This window comes from Oncorhynchus mykiss, chromosome 12, assembly GCF_057628025.1.
Source record: "Oncorhynchus mykiss isolate SJ-2025 chromosome 12, ASM5762802v1, whole genome shotgun sequence".
NCBI lineage: Eukaryota > Metazoa > Chordata > Actinopteri > Salmoniformes > Salmonidae > Oncorhynchus > Oncorhynchus mykiss.
In genome coordinates this window covers 29,613,605-29,635,549 of record NC_143033.1, presented here as the reverse complement: position 1 = coordinate 29,635,549, position 21,945 = coordinate 29,613,605, and the positions used below count along the sequence as shown (strand labels likewise).

The window sequence follows — 21,945 nt, the reverse complement described above, 5'->3', positions numbered from 1 at the left end:
CCAAAATACCAGCAACAGTGTGTGAAAACCTTGTGAAAACTTACAGAAAACATTTGACCTCTGTCAAATGTATTGAGTATTGAGATAAACTTTTGTTATTGACCAAATACTTATTTTCCACCATAATTTGCAAATAAATTCATAAAAAAATCCTACAATGTGATTTTCTGGATTTTCTTTCTCATTTTGTCTGTCATAGTTGAAGTGTACCTATGATGAAAATTGCAGGCCTCTCTCATCTTCTTAAGTGGGAGAACTTGCACAATTGGTGGCTGACTAAATACTTTTTTGCCTCACTGTACCTCCTTTAGACTATTTGGCAGAATGCCCGGAATATGTTCTATAAGTTAAGAAAGGAGACGGTGCCAGACCCATGCCGGAAGCAACCTTATGAACTATGCCTATGTAACGTGTCTGTAACCAGTATATAATGGAACTAAACGGGACTGCCCCGTTAGAGCTCCTGACAGACGTTCACTATGGTGCATCATGTTTGTTGGAACCTCTCCAGTGTGCTGACAATAAACAATGATTCATTTAAGATTGACTTTGAGTGTCCCTGTGTCCCTCTGTAATTTCCACAATAATTTGGCATCACAAATAGGATCAGTGAAGGTCTGCGAGGGAGACACCGGTGCCGCATTCCCTAGTGGGAAAGCATTAGGGAATTTCCCATCTGACAAAAGACACGCCCAGACCAGACTTTTACTGAGAGCTGCCCGGGGGCAAGATACCTGATTCGTGATCCTCTGAGAGTCATGTCTTCTGAATTTCAGTAAGTCAATTTAAATGAATCTGAGATTTGTTTAATATTGACTTTGCAATAGTGAAGTTTACACTCACCAACCTTAATAGAGAGAGAGAGCGAGAGAGAGAGAGAGAGAGAGAGATGCCGCAGTGGCATCTTACCTGTCTTATATCAGCTAGCTTGCGCTCAGATTGGTGTGGTGGAAATATTTGATGTGTGTCCTTAAAAACATGTTCCAAAGTGCTAATTTCATGCAGTGCTGATAGGGATATTTAAGACCAACCAAAAGTTGGTTTTAGCAGTAACGCAGTTGGTTATGGCATGAATTTTGTCAGCGGAAATGCAGCCTATCCAGCCGTGATGCACACTGCGCCAGTATGCGCATGGAACAAGAGTAGCCTAATGTGCATTTGGTGCCTGTATACTTCGCATTTAGAAACACAGAATTAAAAAAATAACTGTTTTATTTGATTAAAAACCAAGCATAGCCTCCCCTCCTCTCAATAAAGGCTTTTTTTGTCTGCCCAATACAATCTGCAGTTTGTCGATTCCACTTTGACATTTCAGACTTGATTTTTTTTTTGCAACCCCTTCAAAAATGTAAATTAATTATAATCCACATAATAATTCAGGTTTCCTGTTGCTGCAGGATAATTTTCCTGCTGTAGCAAACTGACTCAAATGAAGATCCTACATCTGTATGGTCACACTGTCCACGGTGTGGGAGTGGCTCCCTCTGGTTAGCCTGTCGTTACACAAACCCTAAGATTCATTCTAAATGGATAAGATGCATCACACATTGACCACATGTTGCTGGCTCGTATGTGAGGCTGATTTGTGAAGAAGACACTAACTATGAGCAGTCCATGATAGCACTCAGGCTATCTATTCCATTCAATGTTCAATAAAATTGAGGAGTACATCAATGCAGTTGATACTGGAGCTCCCCTCTCACTCTCTCCCAGTGTATAGTTGGATAGGGTGTAGACTCTTTAACAGTTCTCCTTTATTGCTATGCCTTTGAAGAGTTTTTCCACCCACAAAGTGGATAATGGTGAGCTGTCCATCCTGTCTAAGGACATGGAACCATATAAATAGAATAGAATGACATTCTATTTGACTGGAACACAATGGCCTGACCCACCTAGTTTCTGACCGAAAGAGAACAACAGAGACTGGTTCAGATCAGGAAGCGAACTGATGTGACTGAGGAATGAGAATGACCTCACTAAGTCCCCATCCATCTGTTTTAGGTGCAGGCTGGAAATATTATCATCCCAGGGGAACCAGGAAACTGGAGCGCTAGGATCCTAAAAATATTTATTATGCACACATCACATGCTTTATTTTTATCTTAGTCCACTTTTCTGGTCTAGAGAACAAGACATACACTGAGTATACAAAACATTAAGAACACCTGCTCTTTCCATGACATAGACTGACCAGGTGAAAGCTATGGTCCCTTATTGATGTCACTTGTTAAATCTACTTCAATCCGTGTAGATGAAGGGGAGGAGACAGCCTTCAGACAATTGAGACATGGATTGTTTACGTGTGCCATTCAGAGGGTGAATGGGCAAGACAACATATTCAAGTGCCTTTGAACGGTGTATGGTAGTAGGTGCTAGGCACACTGGTTTGTGTCAAGAACTTGTTACATGCTTTTGTTTGCCCATTTATATTTCGAGGTTGTACTCTAGCACGTTAGCACGTGGGGCACACTAATTGGTGTCACCTCGTTAGTCAGAATGTGTTACACCTGTGCTGGTTTATCATCTCGTTAGCGGGAAGGTGTTTCACATGTGCTGGCCCAAGTGATATTTAAGAGTGGTTGGCCCAGTTCTCTTGAGAGATGTGTGGGGTTAACACCTTTAGTTGGCACTCCCTATTTGATTTCTAAAAAAAACAATCCTGTATCTGTTCTTCTCGATTTTCATTTTGCTCCACTTTTTGATTTGCCTCCTGTCTTTAAGTTTGGTGTGGGTTCTTCTTTATTTTATATTGGCCTTCATGGGCCAATGTAGTGGGCACTCATGGTGGGTGTCTTTTAGGAACGTAATAAACTTTAACGCTGCAGGATTTTTCAAGCTCAAAACTTTCCAATGTGTATCAAGAATGGTCCACCATCCAAAGGACATCCAGCCAACTTGTACCTGTGGAACGCTTCAAACACCTTGTAGAGTCCATGCCCCGACGAATTGAGGCTGTTCTGAGGGCAAGGGGGGGGGGGGGGGATACTGCATACTGTCTTCATATACAACAATTATGTCCCCTAGATTGAAACTGGCCTCCTTTGAATGGTAATGTGTATGAGTCACTGAAATACCTCAACTCCCCCTACTTGCATGAGTGCGTGCGCGTGGGCACACACACACATACACACCCTGGGACGGATTAGCTTAGGACTCTTAAGTACTCAAATTGGATTTGCGTAGTCATACGTCTCTGCAACAGAGAACCAACACACAGCGGACCACAGAGATGTTTCAGCGCTTTCTGCATTTCAGATCACAGCGCAATATTAAGTTACTCATTAATTACGATGAATTAAACAGACTTCAATATTTGAGCCAAAAATACAATTTCAAGTGGCAAATTTTTAGAGGCCCTCATATAAGCGAATAGCCTATGTTTTAAGGCAGGATGCAGTGGTCCTGTTCCGTTCGTTCCGTGACTTGTCAGAGGAGAGAATTAGCCGCTGGCTCCAGGCGCTGCAGCTTCATTAAGTGCTTGCTGTGTTGTCACACTTTGTCCGCCGTGGCTCCTTCCCTCTCACATGAATCCCAGATGAAGGGCTTTTTGTTCCCTCTTCTTTTTTAATTGAACTTTTTGATTATGCATGCTTTCTGCCTGGGAGGGATGGGATGACGAGGGGCTGAGGAACAGGGTGGTTTAACATGTGTGATCAGCAGTTTTGGGGAATCTACTCTGAAAAGAGAGTTTAGCAAGCTACCATGTACTTAACACTGGAAGAAGTTAAGCTAGACTAAAGCTACCCTTAAGAAAAATATACGTAGTTTACTTAAATATAACTGTCTTATGATGTATATTATCTTGTTTGATATTGTAAATGTAATTTAATTAAAGTAATTTAACAGTTACTTTGAAAAAGAAATTCACTACATTCAAGCTACTGAAAAAGTTGAATATGTACATCTGAAATGTCAATGACTATGAAATGCAAAACAGTTAACTTTGGGGTCACATGTTAACACAATGTAATTTTGCCTATTAAACTAATTGTTTTTATTTCAAGTGAGAATCAGGCAAGTCTGATGCCAAAAAAGAAAGCAAATTATCTTATTTTTTGTTGTTGCAAAAAAAAGTAGTGTGTTAGTAGTTAGCTACACCGCTACATGGCAAAAAAAGTAATGAACTACCTAGATTTGAATTTAGTTCAACTACATGCAGTTCACTACTCCCCAACACTGGAGATCAGATCCTTCACTGGAGACAGAGTCCCACTGTCAAGGAGTCTGTCTGTATCACTCTGTGTCTTCTGAAATGACAGTGAAATGGGCAATGAACGTCATGACAGGTGCTATTACCAGTAGTATGGCCCTATCCCACACACTGGGACCTTCTAGTTCTGTAACTATCCTCCCTCTGAGAAATGGGAAGTTTGGGGTCCCAGGCAGGCAGGATCTGAGGGGGTTACTGGTGGAGGTGGAAAATGTCAAACATAATGAAATCGTTGAGCACACCTTCCCAGGGTAATAGGATTTAGAGTGGAAAGTGCCATGAGGATGGGGAGGATAGGGAGAGGGACTGAGCTGTAACCTTGGAGGATTGAGAATGTTCTCTCTCCAGAGACAATTAGGAGCTATTAAAGGGACTAAGCAGATGATGGTTGAAAGGTAGAAGTGTGAAGGAAAGGACTGACTGGATGCTGTCTGAATGAAAGTCACAATGTGCAGATGGATGCCTTTACAGATGGAGACTTGTGGGTAATTTATGAAGATGCCCTTAACTGTGATAAAACAGTCCTATTCCTACGCTGTTTCTATTGTTTCCTTGGTTACATCTAACAATACAGCCCTCAGTGACATTGCGGGAGGTGGAGGAGATATGAGAATTGATTAAGCGATGCAACACAACATATTGCATGTCCTTGATTCTTTGCTTTGATACTCTTACAATAATTACGATCCATATTGGAGGTTATTCAGGTAAAATGAAAATGAAACATACCACACATTTACCACATGTTTGTTGTTGGAATTCATAGGCATTCTCTCAACTACAATGCGTGAAACTGTCCTACATAACACTGGATGTTGCAGTGGCTGACACGTAGAGAGCATCCTTGTCAAAACTGTGGGGGAGGAAGTCTAAAAAGACAGTGAAAATAGAGAGAAAAAAGCCTCTCTCTCCACCCCCTCAGTATGGCACTGTATGTATCTCCATGATGAAACCACATTTCTGTTCTGCCTTGTTCTGTTCTGCCAGGCAGTAAGAATGAGAGCTATGGTAACTTACAGTATCTCTGAGTAACCTTGATGCGTTAACTAAGCCTGGACTGGTCATTAGAGTAAACAAAACAGCTAGCGTTGATTGTCCATGCCTGCCTGCCCACTCTCACTAGGAGAGAACAGTTTTGGTCCTAATTAAGTCTATATAACCCTGTGGCAGATTGAGCTACAGCAGAAAATGACGGAGAGCACTTTTTGTTTCAGCAGGCAGCTGCGTTATGAAAGGGTAATTTTTCTGCGGGCCTTGAATCCTGACCTTATTTTCCATACTGACGCTAATACAAAAGGAACACAAAGTCCCGCACACACACACGCACACACACACAAACACACACTCAGACCCTGTTAGAGAAACACTCATATACACATCAGATATTATCTAAGGAACATTATTTAAGAAATTCAATTATTCAGTTTGTTTTTGAACTGAAAGATGACAGTTGAATCTGTGCGGTTTCTGCTGCTCAACAAAAGTCACTGATGGGGATGGTGGTGGTGCACTATATTTGCTCATTAGTGCAGAGACTGGAAACCCACAACCTTGATCAAGTGGATCTATGCTACTTCTGAGAACTGATAGAGGCTTTCAGGTTCTATTGTGTCTTCTTAGAACAGAAGACTGATAGAGTATGTGATGTGATGCCCTTTGATGCCTTGTCTAATTGTGAGGTTTTTCCCCCCTCTTGCAGGTGGTGACCCTGGGGAAGAACAGCAGAGGCTACCACTACATCCTGGCTAACCTGGTGAGTAGAGTAGGACAACACAACAATCCTTATCTCTTTCAGGGGCTCTCTCAAACATGTATTATAAAATGGGATGTGCAATCACTTTAGTTTTCTAAATTTGAACAAACTGTACTTTTATGAACAAATACGAACATACATTATCAGCACAAACTAGAAAGTTGTATGTTATTCAGAAAACAATACATCAGAAAACGCTTTCTTTTTTTTTTTTTACTTTAAAGGCATTACAGGTGAAGCTCTCAGTACAGATGAACCCAGTTGTTGGGGACAGATTGTTTGATGCCTGCATGTTGTTGGGTACCTCTGGTTTCACTGCAGGGCTTCGCTAACATGACCCTGGACAAAGTGTTTGCTGGAGGAGCCAACATAACAGGCTTCCAGATCATCAACCCAGAGAACCCAATAGTCACACAGTTCATCCAGCGCTGGGAACGCCTAGACGAGAGGGAGTTTCCTGAGGCTAAGGGCACACCGCTGAAGGTACAGTACCACACAGCTGTCAATGTTGTGTGGATGTTTTATTTACAGTACGAAACTTCCATCTCCTGCCCATATCTGCTTCTCTACCTTTCTCTCTGACTATCTGTTCAGTTATCTGCGTCTCGCTAATAGTATCAAAGACAGAGCATTTTCACTCACAAAAGGAAGGCTTTTGTCAAATTTAACCAGATAAACTGTCAGTGAGGCAATAGTAAAATCATACTGCTTGTTTACTGCTTGTCACTCAGAAAAGAGGCAAAAATTGGTTTTCTGTTTGAAAGTAGCTACAACAGTATGAACTAGCTTTGGCATATCAGGCAACAACAGACTGCACATCACCAATTACTCTTGAATAAAATAAACCTTGAGGCAGAGTGGCAGTGGGCTGTTCAGCTACTGCTGTACCGACTTTATCATTGATACTCATTTTCACAATTTATTCCCTTTTCACATTGTGCTTTGTATCTACATGTGCTCCTTACACAAACCACTGAGTACCCTTCGAACTGCTCTCCTAGTGTCATGATCTGGTGTGGTGGTTGTGTTTCAGTACACGTCGGCACTGACCCATGATGCCGTGCTGGTCCTGGCAGAGGCCTTCCGGTACCTGCGGAGGCAGAGGGTGGACGTGTCCCGGAGGGGGAGCGCTGGGGACTGCCTAGCCAACCCGGCCGTACCCTGGAGCCAAGGCATTGACATAGAGAGAGCCCTCAAAATGGTTGGTAGGAGGGGTCTTCACAGGTGCCCAGGTGTACCCCTGTTACCATGTCTTTAAAATATGGTAGTATATTTTGACTAAATCTGAATTGAGCTGTTGTGTGAAGGTTATTACGGTTCCTTGTGTCGTGGTGTGCATGGCAGGTCCAGGTACAAGGTATGACAGGGAATATCCAGTTTGACTCGTTCGGTCGGAGATCCAACTACAGCATCGATGTGTATGAAATGAAAATAGGGGGGCCCAAGAAGGTAAGTAGAAAGCAGCACAGTGGCTCAACATGCAGATTACAAAACACTTTCTCACATTGTTTGAGTTCAGAGGGTCATTAACTGAGTAATGGGGAAAAGGTTGCAGGATGTCAGACCTGTTCACTTCTTTTTTTCCCTTTATTCATAACTGAGATTACATGTGAAGATAGTTCAGTTGTTTGGACTTTAAATATGAATATTCAAGTAATTACACATTCAATATTTACGTAATTACACATTAACATGACTCCATAACATAAGTGTGCTTGTAAATGCATTGCACCATACGTGCGCAACAGTAATCATTGAACAGCTCTGAGCAGGGTCCAGGGCAGAGCTTGAAGATTTATTGGAGTGCTTACAGTAGGACAGCTTTCACCTGTAGCGGATTATGTACTGTGGGCTGACCTCTCCCTGCGTGCTTCCTTTGTGCACAGTCATAACTGGGGCAGGGGGTAGGAGAGGGGACGCATCAAGTCTGTCAGGAGTAGTGCTATATTAGCCAGTAACCCCTCTAGTTACCACACATACTAGCCTATACAACATGCTGAGCTATAGAACAGTAGAAGAGGAGAGAAGTAGAATTAAAAAGAACAGAAAAGAAAAGTACAGAATACAACCGGACAGAAAAGACGAGAACAACAGACAGAACGAAACAGAACAGAACAACAGAACAGAACAAAACAGAACAGAACAAAACAGAACAGAACAAATAACATGTAACTGCTGACGTTTTCTTAAATCTCAGCAGTTATTGAAAAGGTTCACAGACGTCAGATATCTATTTTTAGTAGCAGCATAGATATAGTATGCTTAATGTTTGTACATTAAGAGAAGCCCCTCACTCTGTAAATGGCAACTGAAATTGCTTATTGCTGAATAAGACTCATTCTTTTTTGCTGGTATTAGTATTGCCAAGCTGCATGCGAGGAGCATTTCATGGGCAGTAATTCATGGTTATGTAAAAGATCTGTGACAGTGCAGCTGTAGTAAGGGTGCTGAGAGGGAGATTAGCTGAAAGTTGAATGCTCTTTTCCCCCACTGGATTTGTAGCAGAGGTTAAAGGGTCATCTCCAAGCACAGCACCAGTACAGGGCTTTTTATCTCGCGCATCACTAGACACCCCCAACCCCCATTCAGGCCAAGACTCTCATCAGACATGCTCGCCTGCCAACTGCACTTGGAGGCTTTACTCACAAATGTCTTTTAAATGGCTGTTTCTTGTAATAACTATGATGTTTCTGTCACTTTCAGACCGGGTACTGGAATGAATTCGAAAAATATGTATTTATTGTGGATGCGCAGGTCACCAACGAGTCCTCTTCTGTGGAAAACCGAACGATTGTGGTCACTACTATTATGGTACACTTTCCAAGCAGATTTTAAATGTTCCACCTCTAAACAATTCTGCCACTCAAGGTCAAGGTGTCCATTGTTACATTCTGTCCTGGGAGGGTAGAACTATTTTCTTTTGAGTTGCTTTCCATCCACTCACTACATGTTGAAACAGTCGATTCACAAAGAGTGTTTCAACTGTATCCGTGTGGGTGTTAAAGCATTTTGATTTTCCATATTACGGTGGCCTGTTGTAGCAGTGACATCACAATAACGGCTTTGGTAATGATAACTAGCTAGAGCCTATAGACGTAATCTAATACACATTCAGTGCATACGTAAGTAAAAACCTGTTTCTTTCATTAAGTAAATGGTCAATGATGACAGGGACAGAGACAACAAAACAACCTTTAATGTCAATTGTTTCTCACTGGGGACACAAAATAACTGCCATTTGAGGAGGACATAAAAAACCTCAAGGCTTTAAAGCTTTGGTTTGTTTATCCCCTTGTTCAAATCTATTTTGGATCGTCCACTACAAGTTCTGTACTGAAGTATAACCTCTGTGGCTTCTTCCACTATCCAGCGATATTAGGGGTCAAAGGTCAGGGATAGCAAGAGATGAAGCATTCCCCAGCTCAAGCAGAGAGATAAAAATAAATCAGCTGGATGTATATATGGTTAGTTAGAAGATCTTGGTCATTTTTAAATGTAAAATAAGGTAAGCCTTATCTTACATTTAAAACGATGGCCTTCTTTCTGACTCTGCCTATTATGTGTTCATCTTAGGCAAATTCAGAATACGAAAGTCAGACATTCTCATCTAGATGTAAGCATGTCATGCTCATAGTCATAATTAGTTAGGATACTTCTGATAGACACAGGGAAATGGTAGGACCATTGTAATGTTATGATAGCAATAGTGTTACACTACTCATCTAGTGATCATGTATTTGTCTATTCACATTGTAAATTGACCAAATCTCATTATGCATCAGAATTAGCTATATTTGACTTTATTGTTTCAGGAACCCATTTCTTCTAGCATAGAGGTGAAAAGATACCTTCAGCACAGAAAGAAAGAAATTGACCATTGTTTTACCCATTGGCATCTCTTCTACACCTGACACGGATTGGGATGTGATTTAAGATCAATCACTCTGTGTGATTTTTGAGCCGAGCCAAAAAGAAAACCAACCACATCTCAGAGTTTAAAGAGCCAAGTATTTGTATGAACACCACCCAGTGTATTCTGTATGAAAGATAAGCTCAGAGTTGGTTTGATGACTTGAATGATGCAGCCTCCCTGCACATTCATCGATGTGTTTGATGGTGTTGCAATAAAAACGAGCATTACTGTAATCCCTTGCCAATCACTACCATTTACATGATGAACTGAAAAGTATCACAAACCCCTGTTCAACCTGCCCCTGTCCTACCAAACCGATGCAAAGCTAATGCACCCTCCACCCGGCCCCCACCTCCTTAGAGTTGTGTCTGGGTTTAACATGAAGGAATCTGGCTGAGTGACCCACCCCCTTTCCCCTTCATGCCTGTCTGTCAGAGGCCTTACTGTCCCTACTGGTTACCCGGGCCGGGCCCTGCATCTAGCCCGCTGCTATGGAGGCTGGCTGCATTTGGCTGTGGATCGGGTCAGCACCCCAACATCCCCATGTGACCAACTCTGTGTGTCGCTTCTTGTCCATGCTGTTCTGTTATTATTTCCTGTTTGTGTGCTCTGTGTCTGTGTATGTCTGTGTGTGTAATCCAAGCATGTGTGCATGCAACAATCACGGTGTGGGTTTAAGAGGACTGGCCTCAAGAGGAAAGGCCTCTGTGAATGGAATGTGTGCATGTTCAACTATAAACTCAACATTATGTTTAATTAACAGGAATCTCCTTATGTGATGTACAAGCGAAACTACTTGTCACTGGATGGGAATGACAGATATGAAGGCTACTGTGTCGATTTAGCGGCTGAAATTGCAAAACATGTGGGGATAAGATACAAACTGTCAGTAGTTGCGGACGGGAAGTATGGTGCAAGGGATCCAGAGACCAAGACGTGGAACGGGATGGTGGGTGAGCTGGTATATGGGGTAAGTGACAGTCTCGACGTACTGAAGCACTGTCACCAACACAGGGACGGGGGCTTGGCCAGCTCTGGCTTGAGGTATGTGGCCCAGATCTGGTTAACACACCTAAACCAGATCTTCGGCATGAAAAGGCCAGACCTTGCCCAGCAGGGTGAATGTGGTCCACATTCATTCAAAAGTGGCCCAGCAACTATGGGTATTTGTTACGGTCACATATCACAAGCCAGAACTGGCTCATAAGCAAAGTGTGCCTGCCCTCGCCCTGGTCGCATCTCCCACATTCGGACCAGATCTGGCCTTTTACTGTTGCGGTGGCAGCACTGATCCATATGTGCCACCCAGCAACCAGATCTGGCCCGCAATCCTCTACTGACTGGGTGTGTGATTTTCTCCATATGTATCTCCATAAATCAGATCTTAATTGAAAGATTGATTACTTTATGTTATGAACCACTCACTACATGTGTAAGTATGAGCTCATTTTCTTCTTTCATAAAACACCAACTGTGAACTGGTTCATGTTTCATTAAGGGACAGATGACAGCCAGACTATAAAGTGAAAATGAAAAACATCTGTTTGTCAGTTTGAATGCAAGCAGTGATACTCTGAATGCATTTGAATTTAACACGAAATAGCATATTCCTTTTGTAATGAACATTTTACCAACCATTCTGTAAAATTACACCCCAAACTCTTCAGAGAGCTGCAAGAGAGAGAGATGATCTCCTGCTATAATTGACAGGCTTTGTACATGCCCTGAGACACCTCTCTGCATCAACAGTAAATCCGCCGAACCATTAATTAGCCATTCACATGCAAATGAGCCAGTGATATATTGAGACAAGGAGTGGCTTGGAGCTGTGTTTTTCACAGGGTCCCTGCCTAAACCTCACTAAGATGATCCCAGCCCTCGCATGGCATTTACATATTTATAAGTCAAGGCCGGGTCCGGTTGTAACTCTGGGACCTGAAAAGCTATCGATGGGAACATTTATTACCTATCTGAGCTATTCGCTAATAAGGCTAGGAGGCTTTAAAGACAATCTGATAAAGGAGTTGAATTTCCTAGGCTGATTCAAATATCATGGGCTGTTTGCATAAGCTCTTCAACCTCCTGTTTCCATACCTTCTACTTCATAGATGGATCTGACGGAGTAATGCACTCTTTTGGATTAAGGCAGAGACATTAGCCACTACTAATGCTAACTGAGATTGGTCCATTTTAAGCTGGCAGGTCTCACTTTCTTCTTAAACGTATCTGACATTTAATGCATTCATTTTTCTAATCCATTTCATTTTTCCGTGCTCCATCTCTACTCATTGGTTTCAGCAATACATTATAGATATACTATAGTCATAATGAGATATTGAAAATTGCCTGATGACCAGTTTATTTGATCAAGAAACAGTAAAATCTCATAATTTCTTTAGATGGGCATTCTATTTTAAATTGTTATAAGTCGGGCTTTGATCACAAGGCAGTTTGATGTGATGTGTCTGTGCTCTGTTTTGAACCTCTAACTCCTCCTGTTCCTGTTCCTATGTTTCCAGAGAGCTGATATAGCAGTGGCTCCTCTAACTATAACATTGGTACGAGAGGAAGTGATAGACTTCTCTAAGCCTTTTATGAGCCTGGGGATCTCCATTATGATAAAGAAGCCTCAAAAGTCAAAGCCGGGCGTGTTCTCCTTCCTGGACCCGCTGGCCTATGAGATCTGGATGTGCATAGTGTTTGCCTATATCGGCGTGAGCGTGGTGCTCTTCCTGGTCAGCCGCTTCAGCCCATATGAGTGGCATCTGGATGAGAACGACGAGGCCAAAGACCCCCAGAGCCCTCCAGACCCACCTAACGACTTTGGGATTTTTAATAGCCTGTGGTTCTCCCTGGGCGCCTTCATGCAGCAAGGATGCGATATCTCGCCAAGGTTGGTTACTGTACTCCATGTTCCATCACCTCAAACTCAGCCATCCTATCATCTACATACTGTACCATCTCTCTGCATTTTATGGTCATAATCACTACAACTCCCATCATGTCATGGTGCATATATGTTATTTTTTGGTTGTGTCTTGGTTGTTTTCCTCTCCACCCCATTCACCTCCACTTCATCTTTCCCTCATGCTCTTTAAACACACCACCACCATTCCTCACTCTCCCACTCTTTCTCTCCTGGCTGCATGCTAACAGTTATGCATTGCATCCACAAAATAACTTATGTCCAGCATCCCGGGGACTGTAAAATGCACAGGGTCATTACATCCGTAGTTTACCCTATTCCCCATGACTCTTGGAGGGCTACCGTGTTTTTGCTGCGTGTCCCATTTTACGGTCATCAGCCTGGTGCATATAATGTATTTTTATCAATTTTCACTCTAATGAAGCACCTTAATGGCATTAAATTCGGCCTCTACCTCATGACTAATATCATGCATTTTCATATAGACAAAAAGTTACGCCCTCTTCCCCCTCTTTTCATTAATTCAGTCCATCTCTTCACTCATCATCACTGTTGTGCCGGTGTGTCCCTCATTCCTTCTCGGGGGACTGTCATTGTTCAAGCCATCCCTCCTCATCTTGTCTGGGATGTTGGGCCATTGTAGTGCATCTGAATGAAGATCAATGAGAGAGTGTTCCAGGACATGTCTATCAGAGCTGAGCATCAGTCTCACCTGAATAGTGATGGCTACAGCGCTATAGGGTAATGGTCCACTGAGATCAACATTTAAACATGCATCGTTCGGATTCATTCCTCAGTAATTGTTCCCTTACTGTCTCTATGATAAGATTATTTATTTTTTGAGCATTGCTCATGAAAAAGAAGGGGTTTGCGTGCTGAAAACTGAGTGATGGCTTCTCATGTGCAGTGAAGAAAGTCAACTCTAAATAAAAGACAAGCCATTTAATCATTGTAACATAATACCAGAAAAGAACACAAAACATTCTATGGCAATTTAGGATGTCAGGTACTATTTGAAAAGCCCATAGAATGCCAAAGAGTCAATGCTACTGATTTGATGAATTTGATGAAAACGATTTAGTAAATGTCCCTCTCCCTCCTGGAGGATCCGTTTTCGTGATATACTACAGTAAGCCTAAGGTTAGTAGTTACCGTACCAGTGGGGATCGTCAGCCTCATTGAAGCTGATGCACACTAATCTCTGCTTGCTGTGTTTGTGTGTGCTATCATTCAGCCACAACACAACCCTCCACGCAAGCATCATAGCGCAACAAGGCTGGGACACCATGTTTTTCTCTGTGTAAAGAGCATTAACATTGAGGTATGTGGGTGAGATTTGACATAAATCCAAGATCAATGCTCTGAGGCTGTGCATTTATGTCAATACATGGTGTGTGATACCCAGACTCTACACAGGAAGCAGTGGACTCCAAAAGCATGGCGATCTCCATCCCGCTGTCAGTGTGTAGGATGAGCACCCTGCTCTCATGTCCCTCTGTCCTCCTCCTCCTCCCCTTTCTCTCAGGTCTCTGTCGGGCAGAATCGTGGGGGGGGTGTGGTGGTTCTTCACCCTCATCATCATCTCCTCCTACACAGCCAACCTGGCTGCCTTCCTCACAGTGGAGAGGATGGTGTCTCCCATAGAGAGTGCTGAGGACCTGGCCAAGCAGACAGAGATTGCCTACGGGACCCTAGACTCAGGCTCCACCAAGGAGTTTTTTAGGGTGAGTGACTAAACTAACTGGGGGTTTATTCACCAGACACAACTTTAGTCTCTTTACAGACAGTTAGAAAACAACAAAAAAGCAGACAAGACATCAAAGCAAGGAGCACAGGGGAATGGTATAGATATTTAGTTTTGCTTGATACCCGACAGAAAATATGGAAGTAGTTAACTATGATAATAAATATTGAAGAAAGTCAAGCTACTATACACGAAACAAGTGGCTATCAGAGTCTATGCTACTGTGTGGTGACAGAAGACAATTTTGCGTGGTTTCTCTCTCAATTTGTGGTGTTTATAAAACAAAGCATTAAAAATTGAACACACTGAATATTTAAAAAAGTATATTTATAGCCTGGTGTTTAGAGTTAGTGAATCAGTGCAGTGAAACACAACCACCTGTGCAAGCCACTGGATGTAATGCAAGTGTACTTCTCTTTCATGATTTGTTTGGCAGGTTGGCTGACGGCCTGGTGATTCGTCCCAGGTCTTTCTGGGAAGATAATTGATAGGTGTTCAGGGACTTCATAATGAGTGACCCACTTCCTGTCCCTTCGCCTTCAAACTTCAAATGTCACGACCGAGGAGCCATTCCGGGGGACTTTTAATTAAAATAGAGGCTCCAGATACATTTTTAAATATGTTCTTCAGGAAAGATGTGCTGCTTAATTAGAGTCATATAGCCACCAGGCAAACAGAAATCTGCTCTGATGACACATTGGCAGGTCATCCCTCAAATGGCTCACCTTTACTTTCCATGCATTCCCTCACTTCTCTCAGGATTTACCGTACCGGCACCCTAGTACATCACATGCTTCCCCAACTCCTCCCTCACTTATGACACAGCCCCTTTGTTGTCAAAGAGTCAGAAGAAGAATATTCAGACACGTCAAATAGATTTTAAGTGCTTGCATTTTTAGCTCCATTTCCACCTCACGTATCTTAGGCACAGCAGCATGTATGTGATACATGGAGAGAAATTAACTTAGCTCAGGCATCTCATTTTCAAAACCAGCCATGTGTATGTTATCAGCCTGGTCTCATAGACTAAACGTAACATAGTAAATGTAAATACGGGACACTCAAATTAGTATGATATGTAACATTTGGTATGGTTACATAAGACAAAAGTTTACATAAAGCAAAAACTAAAGTAGGGTGGTTGGTCAGGGTGGATGGTTCGGTGTAAAATGCGAGCGTCTTGCAACTCAAAGGTTGCTTGTTCAAATCTCATCACGGACAACTTTAGTAGTTTTGCTAATAAGCAACTTTGCAACTACTTACTACTTTTTAGCTACTTTGCAAATACTTACCACGTTAGCTACTTCCTTCCCTAACCTTAACCTAACCTTAACCCATAACCCTAACATCTAGCCTGGCTAACTCTACACACCTAGCAAATTTTTGCATTAGCCACCTAGAATTTCGCAAATTCGTAAGATATTATATGAATTGCAGTTGGTAACATCTACAAATTGTAATTCGTAACATCTCATACAAAATGGATGATGGAAATCCACAAATGAATACATACCATACGAAATGTAACATATCATACTAATTGGAGTGTCCTGGATTTACATTTGCTATGTTATGTGTATGTGTCCAGGTTGATGTTATAACGCCTGAGGAAATGAAATTGCAGATTTTTTTTGGAGCTACTTATGTTGTCTCCAGAGTACATTTGAATACTTTTGGCACTTGTGTAACTGGCCAGAAGAGAATCCAAAAATGACATGTGGACAAGCACTCTGCATACAGACAGAATGCTAATGATTTATTTTCTGACTCATCCCTACTTTGTATTGCCAGTGGGGTGGATCTGAGCAAACAGCCATGAAGCATTCAGAGTGCATAAATGGAGAGTTGATAGATGGACTGACAGCTGGAGGTGTTTGTGTTGCACTATGGGAGTCAGCTCATCTTCTCATTAATATTTATTTATTTAGCAAATGGATACTGAGGCCGAAAACTAACTTACAACGTGCTTATCTATGTTAGATGAAAATAGATTTGCGTTTGAACACTGGAGACCTTTAGCCCACATATGATTGCTGATTCAAATAACACAAGCAGAAGAGCTGCACGCATCTTTACATGACCCAGAAATGACCCTCTGTTTACACAGCATGGCCAAGCCTGTCATAAAATATTACTGTAATTTACATGAACGGTCCCTCCCATTGAAATTGTGCAGATGTCAAGCATGATTCAATCATGGCCCTGAATTCATTACATATCCAACTACTGCTGAAATTTGCATGATACAATGCGGGGAGACAGCTTAATTTTTTTATTCAGCAATGCATTGATACTGATATTCTGTTAAATGCATCCATCTTGCAGAACGCATTGAGCAGATATTATCATGCAACTACTGTAAAAACATAAGAAGCTGGAGACATAAGCAACTGCAGCCCATCATGATTCGTTCAGATTTTTTGTGACCCCCCCCCACCCCCCACCCCCATCAAAGTTGCCCATCCCTGATATAGAGCATCCATGACATCAGTCTGATCAAGCCAGGTGCTTAAGCTTGGCTCTTGTACTTCATCTGATATAATGCTGACTTCGCTATCGATACCGAAAATCATTTGTCTTGTTATGTTTCAAGTGATAACAAAAGTGCTCTCACAGGGGTTTCAGTATTGACATTTAAAGCACTTTCTGTGACATTTACTGGATTTTCTGGCCACAGTCATTCTTGTCACCTGTATTGTGTAAATGCCCTTTCCACTCTGGCGACAGCTCAGGTCCCACCCCCTCCGCCCAGTCTATTCTAGCTTCTCTCTCTGAAAACCTGGGCTGAAGGCCCTGCTGCACAAAAGGCCCTTTTTCCAAAAGACACACTGATTTCCATATTCCTTTTGCCTGAAGATCATGGAGGTGTAACTAGCAGCAATAGGAACTGAATGTACTGCAGATTTGAAAATATTTTGTTAGTGAAACATATTTGCCCTTGATTGATACACCCATAAGGCTTTAACATCTGTTGGTGCATAAGAAGCAACCGCTTCCAAGGAATGTCCCGCTGAGCAACCCCACCCCCTCAATCACCTCCCATATGGTCTCTCCCTGTACTCTTTAAATGAGTGTGTGATGCAGGGGGTAAAATCCACCTCTCTGGGGTGGGGGTGGGGGGTGATGTGAGGAATCATTTGTAGGGGAACCTGACTCCCCATTGTTCAAGATTACATACTAGTCAGCTCAATTTCATTCAATTCCTTGGTGTGCTGTGAGTGTAAACGCAACCATCACTGATGAGAACTGTATGACAGTATTGGCGTTTGTGAATATTTGAGCAGTGATGCTGATGCCAACATAGCAGCAGATGGTGTATGTGCAGATCAGAGACTAATATTTTGACTGCAGCATTGGTTGTTTCTCTATAGTTTAATAATTAACATGTTGACTCATATTTAGCTCATTTATTGAATCCCCGCTGATCTGATCCTACCCCCTGTCATATCAGTTGTCCTGAGAACACCAGGCATCTCTACAGAATCTACTAGAGTGACACCAATGTGTTCATTATGTTCAACAACCCTATTTACAGTTTACATTACAGACCAATGATGTTATCATCAAGCTCATAAGGAGTCAAGCTCATCACTCCCATTAAAGAGCAGAGGAGCTGAGGCCGTTAGAGGTTCTGTAAACTATTGACATCCCAAATCACCTCCCCAGAACCACAGCACTCTGTCTTCTTATTTACAATGACAGCCCAGGGAGAGTGGGTTATCTGCCTTTTTCAGGGGCAAAACAACAGATTTTTACCTTGTCAGCTCAAGGATTCAATCTAGCAACCTTTCGGTTACTGGCCCAATGGTCTAATCACTAGGCTACCTTTTTTTATTTATTTTACCTTTATTTAACTAGGCAAGATCAGTTAAGAACAAATTCTTATTTACAATGACAGCCTAGGAACAGTGGGTTAACTGCCTGTTCAGGGGCAGAACGACAGATTAGTACCTTGTCAGCTCCGTTACCTTTCGGTTACTAGTCCAACGCTCTAACCACTAGGCTACCCTGCCGCACTTGTTTCAAAATTATAACATTCAGAGTCATGTAATATATTAATAATCAGCTAACTGAAATGAAGTGACATTGTAGTTTCTGTATACAGCCACCTCTGTTAAACAGATTGACACTTCCTATGAGGATTTACTTAATCCAGATAAAGATGACAATACACCTTTTTGCTCTGGTGTGCAAACATCTGATAGAAGAAACAGCTGAATGTCCAGCAAATTTGATCCCCAAAACTTAGTAAGTCAGTCAATAAGACAGCCTGTAGACTGATTTTAGAGAACACATCAGAACTGGTGCTTAATGTACAAACAATATTAATCAGAGAGGAATTTTTCTCTACGTAAATGTGGGCCTTCTTCGTCTGTAAGGACGTGTTTGTGTGTGTGTGTTTTTACACCTTAAAGGATTCTTTGGCTGTCCCCATAGGAGAACCCTTTGAAGAACCATATTTGGTTCTAGGTAGAACCCTTTTATGTTTATTTGGATCCCCATTACATGACAAGTAACAAAACACTGTTACACTGATAGACAGTCACACACATTTCAAATACAATGATATACAAACAAAACAACAAAAGAATAATACAAACAATACAACAACAAAATGATGTGTGTTAGAGTGCATCTGTGTGTCCCCTCACAGTCCCTGCCATTTCATGAGTTGTTTTTTACTCAGTGTGTGTATTACTATTCTAGTGGGTACCAGAAATCCCCAAAAGACCCCACAAGGATAGTAAAACAAGAAAAATTCCCACGAAGACAAAGGCTATTTTAGGCTTATGGGTTAGGTTTATGGTTAGGGTTACAATTAGGGTTAGGGTTAGGGTTAGGGTTAGACTTAGGGTTAGGTTTATGGTTAGGGTTACAATTAGGGTTAGAGTTAGGGTTAGGGAAAATAGGATTTTGAATGGAAATACATTTTAGGTCCCCACAAGGATACTAAAACGTATAGTGTGTGTGTGTGTGTGTGTGTGTGTGTGTGTGTGTGTGTGTGTGTGTGTGTGTGTGTGTGTGTGTGTGTGTGTGTGTGTGTGTGTGTGTGTGTGTGCGTCTGCAACTGTATGCGTGTGCTCACACTCGTAAAACGTAGATCAATCTGTTTATCTGGTTAGTACAGTCATATATTTCACACTAAATTTCACGATGGTCCACAGTAGCCAAGCCATCTGCAGTTTAATATGTAATGTTAGATTTAGCTTGATTCAGCTATTATGGTGGGCCTATTGCCCATGTGAAAAAGATATGACAAAACAAAGCTTTCCTAGAAACGAACTTCCAATGGCCCTCTCAGATTAAATTGTAATATCTATTCATCAACAATATATGATGTTATTTGGGGCCCTGAGCAATATAGCCATAGATATAATCACCAAGTTGACTCTGTTTTTGCCACATTAAGCATTCACTTGCTAATTAAATCAATCTATAGGCTATTTATACACATGCCTTTTTTGGTCGTGAGAACATCCATCCTAAAGTTTTCCCCACTTGTTCGGTCACTCGGCGGAAGGTCACATAAACCAAGTTTAATGCAGCTTCCTTATTTGTCCTTCTGTTGTCGACTGCTGTGTGCATACCCCAGCTCCATGGAGACCCGACGCCAGCCACTCAAAGGCCACTTTTAGCAGCAGCTCCCTGGGTGTGTGTCAGTAAGGGAAGTGCAGGAGACAGGAGGCAGGAGGCAGGCCAGGGCATGGCAGGGTTGTGTTCTCCTCTCAGCACGTCATATTGCTGCTCCAGGTGGCAGCAGCCCCACTGACCAATCCAGGTGACACCTCCAGAACCCCAATGTCAAAGGGCATGCTGACTCACTTCCTGTCTTGTGAACTAAGGGGGGATGGTGAAAGGGAGCAGGTGGTCAGTCAGGTGGTCGTCCTGTCAATGGATGCCGAGGAGAAACGTGGCCCTGCAGTTTTGTTTTTAGTGTGCTGCCAGCTTGTCGGACCTTAGGCCCTATCTGCTGTTGGCAACAGGCCCACTACAACTACTCCTTTACTCAGCTCTCTGGGAGCACAGAGAGCACTCTATTGACTCATGGCAAAGGACTACACTGTATATGAAGATGTACAGTGGGGCAAAAAAGTATAATTTTCATTATAGGTACACTTCAACTATGACAGACAAAATTAGAAGAAAAAAATCCAGAAAATCACATTGTAGGATTTTTAATGAATTTATTTGCAAACTATGGTGGAAAATAAGTATTTGGTCAATAACAAAAGTTTATCTCAATACTTTGTCATATACCCTTTGTTGGCAATGACAGAGGTCAAATGTTTTCTGTAAGTCTTCACAAGGTTTTCACACACTGTTGCTGGTATTTTGGCCCATTCCTCCATGCAGATCTCCTCTAGAGCAGTGATGTTTTGGGGCTGTTGCTGGGCAACACAGACTTTCAACTCCCTCCAAAGATTTTCTATGAGGTTGAGATCTGGAGACTGGCTAGGCCACTCCAGGACCTTGAAATGCTTCTTACGAAGCCACTCCTTCATTGCCGGGCGGTGTGTTTGGGATCATTGTCATGCTGAAAGACCCAGCCACGTTTCATCTTCAATGCCCTTGCTGATGGAAGGAGGTTTTCACTCAAAATCTCACGATACATGGCCCCATTCATTCTTTCCTTTACACAGATCAGTCGTCCTGGTCCCTTTGCAGAAAAACAGCCCCAAAGCATGATGTTTCCACCCCCATGCTTCCCAGTAGGTATGGTGTTCTTTGGATGCAAATCAGCATTCTTTGTCCTCCAAACACGACGAGTAGAGTTTTTACCAAAATGTCTATTTTGGTTTCATCTGACCATATGACATTCTCCCAATCTTCTTCTGGATCATCCAAATGCTCTCTAGCAAACTTCAGACGGGCCTGGACATGTACTGGCTTAAGTAGGGGGACACGTCTGGCACTGCAGGATTTGAGTCCCTGGCGGCGTAGTGTGTTACTGATGGTAGGCTTTGTTACTTTGGTCCCAGCTCTCTGCAGGTCATTCACTAGGTCCCCCCGTGTGGTTCTGGGATTTTTGCTCACCGTTCTTGTGATCATTTTGACCCCACGGGGTGATACCTTGCGTGGAGCCCCAGATCGAGGGAGATTATCAGTGGTCTTGTATGTCTTCCATTTCCTAATAATTGCTCCCACAGTTGATTTCTTCAAACCAAGCTGCTTACATATTGCAGATTCAGTCTTCCCAGCCTGGTGCAGGTCTACAATTTTGTTTCTGGTGTCCTTTGACAGCTTTTGGTCTTGGCCATAGTGGAGTTTGGTGTGTGACTGTTTGAGGTTGTGGACAGGTGTCTTTTATACCGATAACAAGTTCAAACAGGTGCCATTAATACAGGTAACGAGTGGAGGACAGAGGAGCCTCTTAAAGAAGAAGTTACAGGTCTGTGAG

The 21,945-nt window shown here is 42.3% G+C and overlaps 1 protein-coding gene across 3 annotated transcripts in view; it reads left to right on the top strand.

The window, feature by feature from the left end:
• LOC110537362 (glutamate receptor 3) overlaps positions 1–21,945 on the top strand; it is a 126,728-nt gene that overhangs the window by 90,169 nt on the left and 14,614 nt on the right. For 2 of the 3 annotated variants that reach the window (XR_016484999.1, XM_036937346.2), the window contains exons 1-7: positions 6,210–6,446; positions 6,997–7,164; positions 7,308–7,412; positions 8,667–8,774; positions 10,640–10,846; positions 12,396–12,769; positions 14,328–14,526. Coding sequence is in view for 2 of the 3 variants with exons in the window: in XM_036937346.2 (XP_036793241.2) it covers positions 6,246–6,446; positions 6,997–7,164; positions 7,308–7,412; positions 8,667–8,774; positions 10,640–10,846; positions 12,396–12,769; positions 14,328–14,526 (1,362 nt within the window). In the remaining variant the exon portion in view is untranslated. Of the gene's footprint in view, positions 1–5,909; positions 5,960–6,209; positions 6,447–6,996; positions 7,165–7,307; positions 7,413–8,666; positions 8,775–10,639; positions 10,847–12,395; positions 12,770–14,327; positions 14,527–21,945 lie in introns of those variants that run through there. The other variant, XM_090192178.1, reaches the window with a different exon arrangement.